We start from the raw sequence: 13,727 nt of genomic DNA on the forward strand, positions 1-13,727 counted from the left end.
GAATTGTTCCAACAACTTCTGTCAAATAATCAAGGACAACTCCACAAATCCACCTCAAGACGAGATGGATGGCTCCAAAACAGATGCTACTTTTAGACACTTGAAGTATGTCTGTTGGGCCCAGGAGGTGGTTGACAGGAATCCAATGGAAAAGTAAAATGTGTCAAAATAAATCCAACGCGGTGCCAGATTGCAAAAACACATCTCTGGTTTATATGTTAACAGGGAGAGCTGGGGGCCCTGAACCTGCAGGGATAAAACACGAGCTCAGTGTGTTGATACATGATACAGATTTTGTTAGCGGGGATTTGGCATTAGTATGAATTCAGGACGCCTTTACCTGGTTTTTCCCCAACATATAATAAACCTGACTTAAGATTTCAAAGATTCTAAAGGAAACTTACCAAGAGTGCATTGTATCCGCAGTCACTGACGACATTGTGAAATACAGTGACACTCTTCAACACCAAGTGGTGCACTAAAGCGCCACCATGTGGCGATGTTCTGTAGCACACGTGATTGTTAGTCTTTGTTTTAAATGTATATGAATTAATAATTCACGGTAAAATAATCTGTTTTTTTGAAATTGCTTGTGTTTACACCATTTGTAAAATAATTAATTGATTGTAATTAATTTTGATATTTCACATCTTAGTCTGTAATTCTATAATACATAAAGTATAATCCAGCCAATGATGTTATTTCTTAAATGTTCTCTATTCACGCAGCACATTTTGATTTATTTTTTGATGCATAGTAAATATTTCAATCACATGTGTCGTCGTATTTTCTAGGAGGTTATTGACCCTTCCGGTGCGCCGTAGTCCTTCCTCCTCTCTACCTGTTTAGTGGTTAAAGATGGCTGAAGCTCCTCTATGGCCCAGCCGGTTCTTCTGTCACAGATGCTCCGCAGAGATTAGTCCTCGCCTTCCCGTAAGTACCGTGGACAGAAAGGAAAGATAGGGACAACTGGACAAATGAAAAACACTGTGGTGTTGTCGCCACTTTAATATAAATCGGTGTGGCAGCGGGGCCAACAGATAGCATGCTAACAGTGTTAGCATCTCTACGAGGTTCCGTTTATCTCGCTAGCGCTACCCAGCGTTAGCTAGCTTGTTATCTTAAGTAGTGGATCCATCAGCGCACACTCACGAACTGCGTAGTCGTTACACACAGACCACTGCTATTTTGTTCATGGGATATTTGCAACAACGTTGACTGGATCATTTGTTGATTTCTGTGGGTTTTTTTACGGGGTATGTTGGCCTTTTAACTGGTAACGTTAGCTAGCTTTATATTCAAAAGTAATATCCGTTAAACTGTAACACTGATTGCGTCCACTTCAGGTATTTATTTTATTACAGAGACGCTGTCACCACTAGTCTGACTTTGTGAACGAGATTGTAAATCACACATGTGAACGACACAGCAGCAACAATGCCACTGCGTCCTTTTCTTGTTTTGCCCCATTCACTAAAGCACACAAGTGGCATGCCTGTCTGTCACAGGCTAGAATGATCTGTCATAGAGCTGCAAATGTGCCCATCACAATGTGTAAAAAAAAAAAAAAAGATCAGCCATAGGTTTCTGGTTATTTTTGTCATTTAATCCATAGGAAATGCAGCTGATTGACGCATTGTTTCTGTGAGGATCAGGGTTTAGAACCATCTAAACATAAAAGAAACACAAGGACAAAAACATATGTATAGCCACACAGAAGGTGTAAAAATGACAGCATGGTAACAATGTGTGTGTGTGTGTGTGTGTGTGATGGTTGCTGTAAAGTGTTAGGCAGTCTGATAGCCTGGAGGAAGAAGCAGTTCCTCATTCTGGTGGTGTTGGGCTTTATGCTGGTGGTTTGCAACACCCGGAGGCTTTAGTTGACCATCTCTATCAGGTAGACGTCCTGCATGGAGCGGAAAGAGACCCCGGCTGGTCTTCTCAGCTGTCCTCGGCGTTCAGCTGAGGAGGCTTACAGTTCCCTTATCAAGTAGTCACGGCTGTCTGGGCCACTTTCAACAATAGACGGTGGTGAGGAAAGGGTGGGAAACCATCGCCGGCCACCTGCCAATAACAAGGTTAATGTGGCAGGTACACGTTCCAGATCACAGTAGATGGGTTAAGACTATTTTTTTTAAAAAAGCAATTCCTAATTTAAACATAGTCAGGCTTTAAGGTTACATGATAGATGCCACTGACTCCGTGTTTTTATTTCTAAAAGAAGCAGGCAAAAAAAATGTAGCTGTCGGTAGAAATGTTCAGTGATCTGCCACCGTGGCAGTTAATGGGAAACACTTTAAAAATGTCAAATGTCCGACCCTGGAAGGTATCCTCTAGTGAGCCCTCTTGGTCAGATTGTTGGTGTTCCAGGAGAGGATCTGTCTGCGGTGTGTGCTGGAAGAAATGTGGTACCTTTATGGGACGAATGGGTGTCGCTGGCCCAACAGTCTTTTGTCGGACCTCCAAACACTTCACATTGCTTTTGTTCTCTTCAGGAGGTTCGAGCTAGTTCTAGTCATATGAGACCAATAATCATCTTCTGTCTTCTTTATCTCTCTGTCCAGCTGTGCTATCAGTAGTGTTGTGTTGGACATTTCTTACACTTGCTGCATACCGACACACCAATGACTGTAGCTGTAGTCATCATGCAATTCAGTTTTCTTTTCTTTTTTTTGAAGTCGGGGGGGGGGGGGGGGGGGTTTAAATATGTGATGCAGCTGTTTGTCAAATAGCTGAGCGCGTCGTGATGAGTCTAATGTTCTGGTTTGTTTACAGGAGTATACGTGTCCGAGATGTGACTCAGGGTTTATTGAGGAGCTACTGGAGGAGAGAAGGTGTGTATAAAATGTATTTTACATACAGTTTTTTTTTTCTCATTTATGATCTAATGTTGTACTCTAACTATTAGATAGTTATCAGGAGACTGCCACCATTCATTATGGATAATGGAATTCCTCAAATAATATTCTTACAATACTTTTTCCACCATTCCTAACAGTACTCACCAACATACGCCGACCGGAGTCACTTTCCTCACACATACTTTGCCAATGAAGCTGATTCTGATAGTGAACATGCAGTCGCTGACATTTAGTATAAAAGCACATTAAAAGCAAGTTGTGTTGTTATGATACATGTTGTTACTTGTGCTATTAGACGCCATTGTGAAGCTGCGTAGAGCAGTCACTCTATTTGAAGTGGAAAATGAACTATGTATTGCTTTCTTTTTCTTCGGCAGCTTAATATTTTTCATTACTGTCTGTCAATTTTTTTTCTTTCTTTTTTTTTTTTTTTCTTTTTTGAACTATTATGACATTTCAAGGTGTTACAGTTAAAATAGCAAATCACAATCATGGTGAAGGGGTGAGGATAAAGGGACGAAATATAAATAAAAAAACAACTTTATTTCATGATTGGGAAGGATGGAAACTATGACTTTAGTATCACTGAGTCGAGACATAACTTTGTCCACTACTTGTCCTCCGTTTAGTGCCGACAATGGCTCCATGTCGACCATCTCCAGCGGGCCCCAGAACCAGCAACCATTTGAGGTTTCTATTTGTTTCTCTCCTCTCTGTCACACACAACCTCTTTCTCTGTCCCACTACACCGTTGCATAATATCGTCACAATCTACTGAAATAGTTTCCATTCTGCTGATGTAGTAGTACTGCACATGCTGGAAGTCAACTCTGGGTTTCCACTTCTGCTTTTGTGACAGACCAGAGTTTAAAATAATATTATAATGAATGAATGGGCTGTTTTTCAACTTTGCCTAAAAAAAAAGGAAACTGACATGTAGTTTAGTTAAGTACTGTGGGGTAACACTGAAAAATATTAGCGCCGTTATCTCAGTAAACAAGGAGGTTGTGTATGCCTGCATGCATTTCCATTGGGTTGAAATTTGACCCGACAGTCAACAAAACCTCTCAATGCTTCAGGTGTGTTGTTTTGACAATAAACAGTTGTGAATATTTAGAGAAATCCCAAAGCGTCGCTGGTTTCTACCGACAGGATTACGCCGCTTTATTGTGTTCTTTCATCCGTTTTTTTTTTCTTTTTTTTTCTCCCAGAATCCGGACCAGCACTTGTTTACATTCCCGTCTGGCTACGGCCAGTTTGCCCTGGGCGTCTTTGACGACCGCTTCGACTTCGGGGCCGGTCTGGGAACGGAGGATAACAGGGACGCTGAAAACCGGCGAGAAAGGGAAACGGCGTCGCGGCAACGATATGGTGCCAGGCAACCGAGAAGTCGTCACGGTTCGAGGCGACAAGCGGGGCGGCACGAGGGAGTTCCTACTCTGGAGGGGTAAGCGGTGCGGACTGGGACTTGTGGGACTTGAGTCGTAAATCAAGCTTGAGGACTTAATTAGTTCATTAAAGTTTCTTTTTCAACCTGTACCCTATTTGCCCATGTTTTTGTGTCTAAGTGACTAACAGATACAAGAATTTCTAATTTGATCTGGCAACAAGTCACATGACACAATAACAAAAAGTAAGCAAACGGTAAGTAATACATTGTCATAATAACAATCGGAGCCCAAAAAGAGCACTTATAGTGGATGTACACTGACGGTGAGCGGCTGCAGCGTTCTCGCTCAAAACTGGAACAATTTTTAAAAAAACAACCCATTGGTTCCTTAGACCCCAGAACATGGGAACATAGGATCCAGGTTGATGAACACAGGTTACACTTCTTTCACGTTTTTCTCATTCAATACATCTGTATCACAGCTGCATCTTCTCTTTTTTTTGTAGAATCATTCAGCAGCTAGTGAACGGAATAATCGCACCCACTGCAATGCCAAATATCGGTGTTGGACCCTGGTGAGTGTCTGGAGCACACTTACATTGAACCAGAAAAGAAATCTTCATCCGTCTACGTTTCTCCTTACCGTTCTAACGTTTGACTATTTTCTTAAAGGGGCGTTCTTCACTCAAATCCTATGGATTATGCCTGGGGAGCTAACGGACTAGATGCAATTATAACTCAGGTATTATTCAGAAACCAGTGATTGATGTGCTTATTTAAAAAGATTGGTTCTAATTTAAATCCTTTAAACATTTTAAATGTGTAAGAAAGTATGCAGCAGCATGCATAAAAAAATTCTTTCTCTCTCTCGTTGTTTTTAGTTATTAAACCAGTTTGAGAACACGGGACCTCCGCCTGCCGACAGGGATAAAATAAAAACTCTACCTACAGTACAAGTTACAGGCGAGCACGTTGGTAAGTTAACATAATGCTTTATGACTGGTTTTCTTTTTTTCTTCTGATATCTTGGATGGATTGTATTATTTGGACAGCAGTATCATTTTCTTTAAATCTGATGGTTGCGTGCTGTTATTACTTTGCAGTTTAAATTGAGTGCGTGTAGTACGGGTGAACGTGGCTAAGTGGAGAGCAGGGCCGTCTTTCAATCAGAGGGTCGTCGGTTCGATCCCCGGCTCCTGCTCCACTACTCTCATGTCAATGTGTCCTTGAGCAAGACACTTAACCCCAAACCCCAAAAATGACTGAATTGTAAGTCGCTTTGTGTCGCTTATGACTGTAATGTAATGTGGTATTTCTGCCGTGTTTAACATTATAAGGATGTTTCATTTGAAGCATCTCACCGGGGACTTGAGTTAATCATTCATGAGAGCTCAAATGCATAATTCTGTAATAAGATATATGTTGGTGACACGTAACTTATTTGATGATCAACCACAAGAGACGTCTTTGATGTATATTTTTAATAATATTCAGACCTGTTTTGCATCAAGATGGCCGATCCTTATCTGCTGGTTTTATAGCTTTCTTAGTTAGTGAACACGCATCGCGTCGGGTTGTAGAGAGCTGCTTCTTTGCACCGCTAAAGGAAAGTCAGACGAGTAGCATAGCATCCAACCCTCCTTCTGAAGAACAACACTTTTGATATTCCATCTCATTTAAAACGTAACAGCGGCTATTAATGACTGCATTCTAAATAACATCAATGGTTCATCTTTGTAATCCTCTCATCCAAACCGGGTTGACGGATCATATTTAGTGGGTTTTTTTCTTCTCCACATTCATAACTCTCTCTTTCTTCCAGCTTCAGGACTGGAATGTCCGGTGTGTAAAGAAGATTACAGCGTCGGAGAGAATGTGAGGCAGCTCCCGTGCAATCACATGTTCCACAATGATTGCATAGTCCCCTGGCTGGAACAGGTATTAAACATCCACGATCTACTGCTCTATTCACTTAAATATTCACCGTCGGCTCTGATACTATGTAATGGGGAAGCATCAGCAATGACACTTTATATACGTGATTTCAGTATTTTTCAACCCGTCCCATGTTTTTGTGTCTAACTGACTAATGAGGACAATTTATTTTTTAAATTGGTCCAGTGTTGAAGCAGAACGCTGCAGCCGCTTAAAGAGCTGCGATGAAATTATATCGGGGCATTTGCGCATCGTCAATGTGCGTCCACTCAGATTATTACAAATGTCTGACAACATTATGGACAGGAACCCACAGAGAAATGCGTGTTTCTCACCCTTTCTCTTGATCCGTTGAGAAGTCTCGTTCCGTAATCTCCCGTCACATCCACATAGTTGAAATCAGCTCGATATTCAGCCGTGACATTGAACATATTAAAGGTAACACTAAGCTATGTAGCTTTCTGTACTTCAACACAACAAACTCTGACGACACCGGCGCTCCTCTCTGCAACTCTCACTCACGTTTCCACCGTTGCTTTTAGGCAACAAGTCACATGAAGCAATAGCAAACGGAAAGCGACCGTTATGGATAAACGTTCTCTGTGGGGTCCTTTCCATAATATTGTCGGACACAATCGTGAAGGTTCATTGAAGGTGTGGAATAGCACGACATGATTACATAGAAGCTCGTTTATGGTCCAGTATGGAGGCCTTCTCCCTCCATACTGGACCATTTTCAAAAATGTATTTAATGATTTAAAAATAGACAAAAAAAAAACAAAGTTCCCTCTTTAAAGAGCTTCTTATTTTGACCACCCTCTCTCTCTCTCTTTCTCTCCAGCATGACACTTGCCCAGTGTGCAGGAAAAGCTTGTGCGGACAGAACACGGCAACGAACCCTCCAGAACTATCAGGGATGAACTTTACCTCCTCCTCTTCCTCTTCCTCGGCCTCCTCATCTTCCTCGACCCCTCAGTCCTCAAGTTCGGCCAGCAACGAGAACTCCACCGACAACTCGTAGAGGGCCGTTGGCAGCTCGTAGGGCTGCTGTTCTTCGGAGCGGTGACCTCCAGTCTCTCAGAGACCCGAGTGCATCTCGACCTGGAGCACTGGAGGAGGAGGGGGGGGGGGGGGGCAAGTGATATGCGAGGTCTCGTGTTTTTCTGCCCGTCCTGTTGCTCCCATCTTCGTCAGGGATCCGAACAAAGGAAGGGCGGAGGAGGCCTGGAGGAGGAGCTTCTGTCAGGGAGGGTGTGGAGAAGCACGGAGACTTCAAGAGGCTCGATCTGCCTGAATCACCTCACACAGGAAGAGAGAACAAAAAGAATCCAAAGGTAAAAGTCTCGGGACAACAAGACAGTCGCTGTTCTTTCTTTCTTTCTTTTTTTTCTTTCTTTTTTTAAATCTCCAGACTGTGTGAAATATGAAATGACCCACTTTTGCTGATGAAGCAAAAAGAACTGTACATGTATTCCTTTTTATAAGTAGTATTCATATCTCACAGATAAAATGACCCGTAGTGCACCGATGAGAGTGTGCACTTAACTTTCTTCTTCTTGGTTTAGAATGATGCTACATTTGATTCTTTGATTGTTTTGCTCAAAAACAAAAAAATTCCAAATAGTTTATGAAATGATTAACTTACAGATTACCTGACACCACACGGGTACAAATGTTTGCACTTGAAATGATGCGGTAAACTGCAGTGACTCTGTGCCGTTTGGATAACGATGCGGATATCGTCACAAAATTTTACACACACACACACACACACACACACACACACACACACACACAGACACACAGGTTTTGTTATCTGCAAGTCTAAAACACTCAGACACTTGTAGGAGCATTTTTGGGGATTTTAACGTAAAGGTAAATATTTTCTGAAGTTGCCAGTTGACTATTGATTTGCAGTACGATTGTGTCAAAAAAAAAAAAGTGATATGAAAATAAAGCTGTTTTTGGGTGATACCACTCAAAATTCATGTTGAACATTCTGTGTGTGTGTGTGTGTGTGTGTGTGTGTGTGTGTGTGTGTGTGTGTGTGTGTGTGTGTGTGTGTGTGTGTGTGTGTGTGTGTGTGTGTGTGTGTGTGTGTGTGTGTGTGTGTGTGTATAATACTCTTAAGCTCTAATCGTGAGCAGCAGTGGTCATAAAATGTACTGAAAGACGTCCGTTTGCTGCACTTAGTGTGTGATGCTGTGGTTAGATGGGAATGCAGTAAAAATTTTACGTTTCCTAAAATTTGGGAATTGGTGCAGCAAATTGGCTAATAGACACTTGTTTGCCCTAATATTTAAATAGAAATAGTAAAAACTAAATTTGGGGCAAACAAAAAATATAAGCTGTGCTATTTTGCGTTCCCCATTCTGACTTCTTTGTCTCTTTAGTGACATTTTTCAGACTCTTAGAACAACCAGAGAACAATGAGATAATAACGACGAGCACCGCTGGACGTGATTTCAGTGCATAATACGTTTTTTGAGATTTCAAAGTAAGTCCTCGGTCCAAAGGCACGGATACGGTAAACAGACCATCTATTAAATCTTTCAGTGGGGAGTTTTCCTATTAAATGTTATCAATAAGCAAATAAATCCAGCTTCCTCTCATTGTGTAGCCATACAGACGCATTTCCTCTACATTGTACCTCTGTCCTCTGGGGTTTAGGCTCAAAGGCCTTTTAATCTGAGGGGATTGTTATGAACAGAACGTACATACGTGTACCGTGAGATATGGCACGCGGTTTTATTATTGAGTTATTAGTTTATTAAATTTGTGAATGTGCTGGTAGCCATCTTTTATCTTCAGTATTGCAACATTAATTTAAAATGGATTCAGATTTTGTGAACCGTGACAAAGTAAAAACATTCAAATAGATTTTCATCGGTATGACACATCTGGATTTGGGGATTTTCTATTTTTATTTTTATTTTTTAAAAACTATTTTTATTGGTGGATTACACACAGGTATAACATTTACATATATTTTAAAATATAATTATATACATGTTGTTTTACTTTGACAATATCATCCCAACTCAGGAAGTTGTAGAGAAGAAATAAAAACACATTTTCTTGTACATTTACTCAGACTTGTTTGAGTTGAACTCTCTGGGTCGAGGACTGAAGTCCAGCCACAGACGGACTTTCAAGTTGTCTTTTAGACGAGCCTCCATTGCAACTACTCACACAAAAAGACGTCTAGCATCACCACATTTGTTGCTGATATTTAAGTTGAGTTACATGTATTTATGTGTCTTTTTACAGACTCCAGCTGTGATCACTCTGAAGCACAGCCTACAGTGTATTTGAATGGTGATGAATTTCTTCTTGCAAAGAGAACTACCTGATTAAGAAATACCTTAAAGATGTTAGATGAAACCAAGACTCTAGAATCTCTACTTTAGCACTTTAACATTTAGTCATTTTAAACCTCTTTGAATATTGGCTAGATGGCTGACATGCATTTTAATCCCGTGAATGTGCGACATGAAATGTGTTTCTTTCTAAAAGAAAAGAGCAACTTAACAGTGACATCATTATTATTTTATCACATCATTTTTTGAGACATTAATATCCATCAAAAATGTAACTTAAAATCACCTTCACTATTCATTTATTGGTTTATTTGATAACGGACAGTGCACATTAATAAAGACATTGCTATAAATGCACCAGAGTTATAGCCAAGAGGCAGATGTTACAAAGTAAACCTAAAAACAGAATACAAGATTAAATTTACAAAGTTATGCAATATTGACCCTTTGTCAATATTGTGAAAATATTATAAGTAGTATCATCATTCAGGAGACTCTTGTACTACATTGTCAAGTACTAACAAGACAACACAGAGGCTCACAACACCCTCAAAGTAAATACAATGAGGGATAACTATGTTAAATAGAAACATGGACTAAAGACAAGATTATGCTGCATTGTTGGACACTAAAAAACATCCATGTCAGAGGCACAAAACAAAAGCATGCAGAGTATGTGAAATATATAAATCAGTCAGACACAGCTTCAACAACAATAGATGAGGTAAATGTCTCTGTACGTTTTCCATTCGAAAAAATATTACATCGAGTCTGTGTTTTTTACCAATTTAACATTCGAATATAATTAGTTTAATTGGCTCTTTAAGTGGAGACTAATGTAAGTCGCGTGACGTGACCACGTGACGTAGCCACGCCTCTAAACAACACGTCATGCGGACGTGCTCTTTCAGGGCGTGTGCGTGAGGAGCAACTAGAGGACGACCGACTCCACTGTGCATCGTTCAGCGGAAAAGGAGGAAGAAGACGATTCACCCCGTCGTAGCTGATAACATTGCGTTCGTATTCGACGCTTTTAGTAAAAAATACTAACTAATCCGCCATGATGCTGCTGTGGGCTGTCAGCGCCCTGCTGTTGGGCTGTTGGCGAGCCAACGCGTCCACAGGTAAGAATCTAGTGTGTCAGCCATGTTGGGGGAAGACTTTGCCCTGAACCACGAACATTTAACATGTTCACGCCGATTCCTGCTTCGTTAACGTTACGGCAGTTGTGTTTTGTATGTGTCGGACATCTTTTTTTTGGGTAGCTGCTGTGATTACACAATGTATCTGTAACGTTAGTAGGGGACAGTCACGTATTCGCGCTAGCTACATTTCGTGTTATTGCTAGCGGAACATTTGGCTTTAATTTGCACTCGGGACGGTTAACCGGCCGTTTCGTGACTACATTTAAAACAACGTACATAACGGCTGAATGTATTTTATCTTAGTTGTATGTCTGGTGTTTTTTTTTTCTCCAGAAAGGTATTTAACGTTAGATATTCGGTCACATGAGGTCGAACGTTAGTGTTTTAAATATGGTGGTTCAGTTGGCCGTGGCAGTTGGTGTCCACTAACCTCGTAATTAGTTGCGTAACGTTACAAAAGGGATGCTATACATTAGTAATTAACGTTAAATGTCGTTTTCACTTACAACCTAAAGGTGTAATAAGTCCTTTTTTTGGTAACGTTAAGTGTTCCCTTCCCCACAGTGTTGTAGGAACCGGAGCACTAACGTTAGCTTGTAGAATCGTTAGAATTGACCGCCATAGTTGCCTGTTCTTATTTATTAATTGGTTTATTTGATAAGGGACAGTGCACATTAATAAAAACATTGCTGTAAATGCGCCAGATTTATAGTCAAGAGGCTATTTTTCATTTGTAGTCCCAAGAGGCAGATGTCACAAAGTAAACCTAAAAACAGAATATAAGATTAAATTGACGAAGTTATGCAATATTGACCCTTTACAATGCGTGCAGAAACAATGAAAGAAGTGAGAATATTAATATAAGTAGTATCATCATTCAGGAGACTCTTGTACTACATTGTCAAGTACTAACAAGACAACACAGAGGCTCACAACACACTCAAAGCAAATACAATGAGGGCTAACTATGTTAAATAGAAACATGGACACATCTCTCTCTCTCTCTCTCTCTCTCTCTCTCTCTCTCTCTCTCTCTCTCTCTCTCTCTCTCTCTCTCTCTCTCTCTCTCTCTCTCTCTCTCTCTCTCTCTCTCTCTCTCTCTCTCTGTGTGTGTGTGTGTGTGTGTGTGTGTGTGTGTGTGTGTGTGTGTGTGTGTGTGTGTGTGTGTGTGTGTGTGTGTGTGTGTGTGTCAGACACAGCTAAACAATAAAAGACATGCATGTAGATGAGGTTCTTTCTTTCGACTCAAGTGAGCCAGTACTCCTAATTAATCCACGTGATGAGTATCGGTCATCACGGTATCGGTTTGTCCACCTGGTTCTCCATTGATTTAACATTACAGGACACAGAGCTACATTTTCTTCACGCTCAGCTCTTTGCTTGGTTACAGTGATCACAACCAGTTATTTGTTGGATGTGTCACGTGACTCTGTGTCAGCACTGCGACGACGGCTATTGTGGAAAAAAATAAATATCGGACGTGCTCCCTAGGAATTAGGTGGGAGGAATATTCATAGGGCTGTTTAAGTGCTTATTTTTTTTCTCTCAGTTAGCAAATATATAATACAAGTCTTAAAATATAATGATAGTCAACACATACACGGTATTTATACCAAGAGGACGGATTCAGTCAATATGTTAATGTCTTGTCTGTTTTCATGAAGTGAAGCCTTTCACTTGACTATGTTTTAACTGTAAACCTAAACTTAAAATAGTATAATTTTGAAATAGCTTTGAGCTTCCTTTGCCGAGTTGAGATTCAGCACTGAAGGAGTTCCCCATCATTATTCAAGTACACTACAAAATATCCAAACTGAGTCTTTTCCCCTCCTGTTTTGTCATCCCAAGGCAATTAAGATAGCTGAGCAAGTACATACACTGACATAATATGTTGGGAAACTATGTACTTTAAAATTTAAATGCAGCCTTTATCAGGCATGGTTTCTAAAACCAGGTAGCTTTTATTTTGCAGAGATTTGGGACCAGCAACCAGACTGTTGCGTCAAACACGTACACGGATCCTTTCATGCCGCTGAATGTTTCCTGCTTTAATAACGACGGCTCCGAGTAGATCAGGAGTAAAATTTAGATTTCCCTGGAGTATCAGCTTCTTCTTGAGCTTAACGTTGGCATGAAAAGTGGGATACGAGGCAGATGGGTACGGTGCGACAAAGGCACACGTCTATTTTAAGTGCCGGGGCTTTTAGTCCAAGTCATTTGGTAAATGGTGTTGAATATGGGGTCATTTTTTGTTATTGTCCACTATTTTGAGTTCCCGACTGCTTAACCTGCTCTCACCTAAATTATTCTTCAATGATGAAAGTCTAAGCAGTAGCACCGACAGTGACGGGTTGTTGTTCTTTTGGGTCTGGGAGTTGACATCCATTATTATAATGGTGACAAATCTGTGGTCCACCACAGCTGAATGAATCCATTAGATGAAGTGAGCGACTTGGTTAGTGTGCTTCAAATAGACAAAAGGATCTAAGAGATCAGGTCACTTTATGTGGGTTGAAAGTGACGATTTCCCCCTCCTCAGAAGTTGTTTGTTTCCAACCCGTGACCAAATAATACAATGCTGAATAGAACGCTTGAACGGATGTCTTTACAGAGTGTCTGTTTCCATGCGCCACTGCTGTCATGGTGTTGAAACCAACGGCATCCATCTTCTGTTGGAAAGGATGTTAAATAGTTCTAGCTTTTCCTGTTCAATACACTTTGTTAGTTGAGTATTAAAAGTGGCGTGAGGATTACATGTTTTAGTCTTTGAGTATAGCCTTTTGTCTTTTCAAAAGGCTTAGTAAAGTAAAACAAACTCTATGAAGCTAAAGCATGTATTATTTGCATAACAAATCTCATTCTACCTCTGCATCACATTAAATATAAAAGCTTGTTTTCCTGTTTGGTTAAAAATAGGCTTTTTTTGTTTGTTCATTGTTTGGAACTTTTGGTTCTCGTGTTAAAGAGCAGAGGGCTAAAGGCAGATTCCCGTGATTTACATCTGTTCAGTTAGGACTATAGGGCCTGGACGATGTTTATTTTTGAACTTTCGTTCAGCATGTGCTACGAAGGTGAC

The 13,727-nt window shown here is 40.6% G+C and overlaps 1 protein-coding gene across 1 annotated transcript; it reads left to right on the top strand.

Annotated features, from left to right (window-relative positions):
• Nucleotides 1-849: 849 nt before the first annotated feature.
• Nucleotides 850-8,783, top strand: LOC137884278 (E3 ubiquitin-protein ligase RNF126-like). The gene is made up of 9 exons (XM_068726018.1): nt 850-933; nt 2,776-2,834; nt 3,491-3,551; nt 4,073-4,308; nt 4,758-4,826; nt 4,924-4,993; nt 5,133-5,226; nt 6,074-6,189; nt 7,028-8,783. The coding sequence occupies exons 1-9, from the start codon at nt 859-861 to the stop codon at nt 7,205-7,207; spliced, it is 960 nt and encodes a 319-aa protein (XP_068582119.1). The 5' UTR covers nt 850-858; the 3' UTR covers nt 7,208-8,783.
• The last annotated feature ends 4,944 nt before the right edge of the window (nt 8,784-13,727 follow it).

This window comes from Cebidichthys violaceus, unplaced genomic scaffold (genome assembly GCF_023349555.1).
Source record: "Cebidichthys violaceus isolate CVI_PGR_0920_01 unplaced genomic scaffold, fCebVio1.0.p SCAF_37, whole genome shotgun sequence".
Taxonomy (NCBI): Eukaryota; Metazoa; Chordata; class Actinopteri; order Perciformes; family Stichaeidae; genus Cebidichthys; species Cebidichthys violaceus.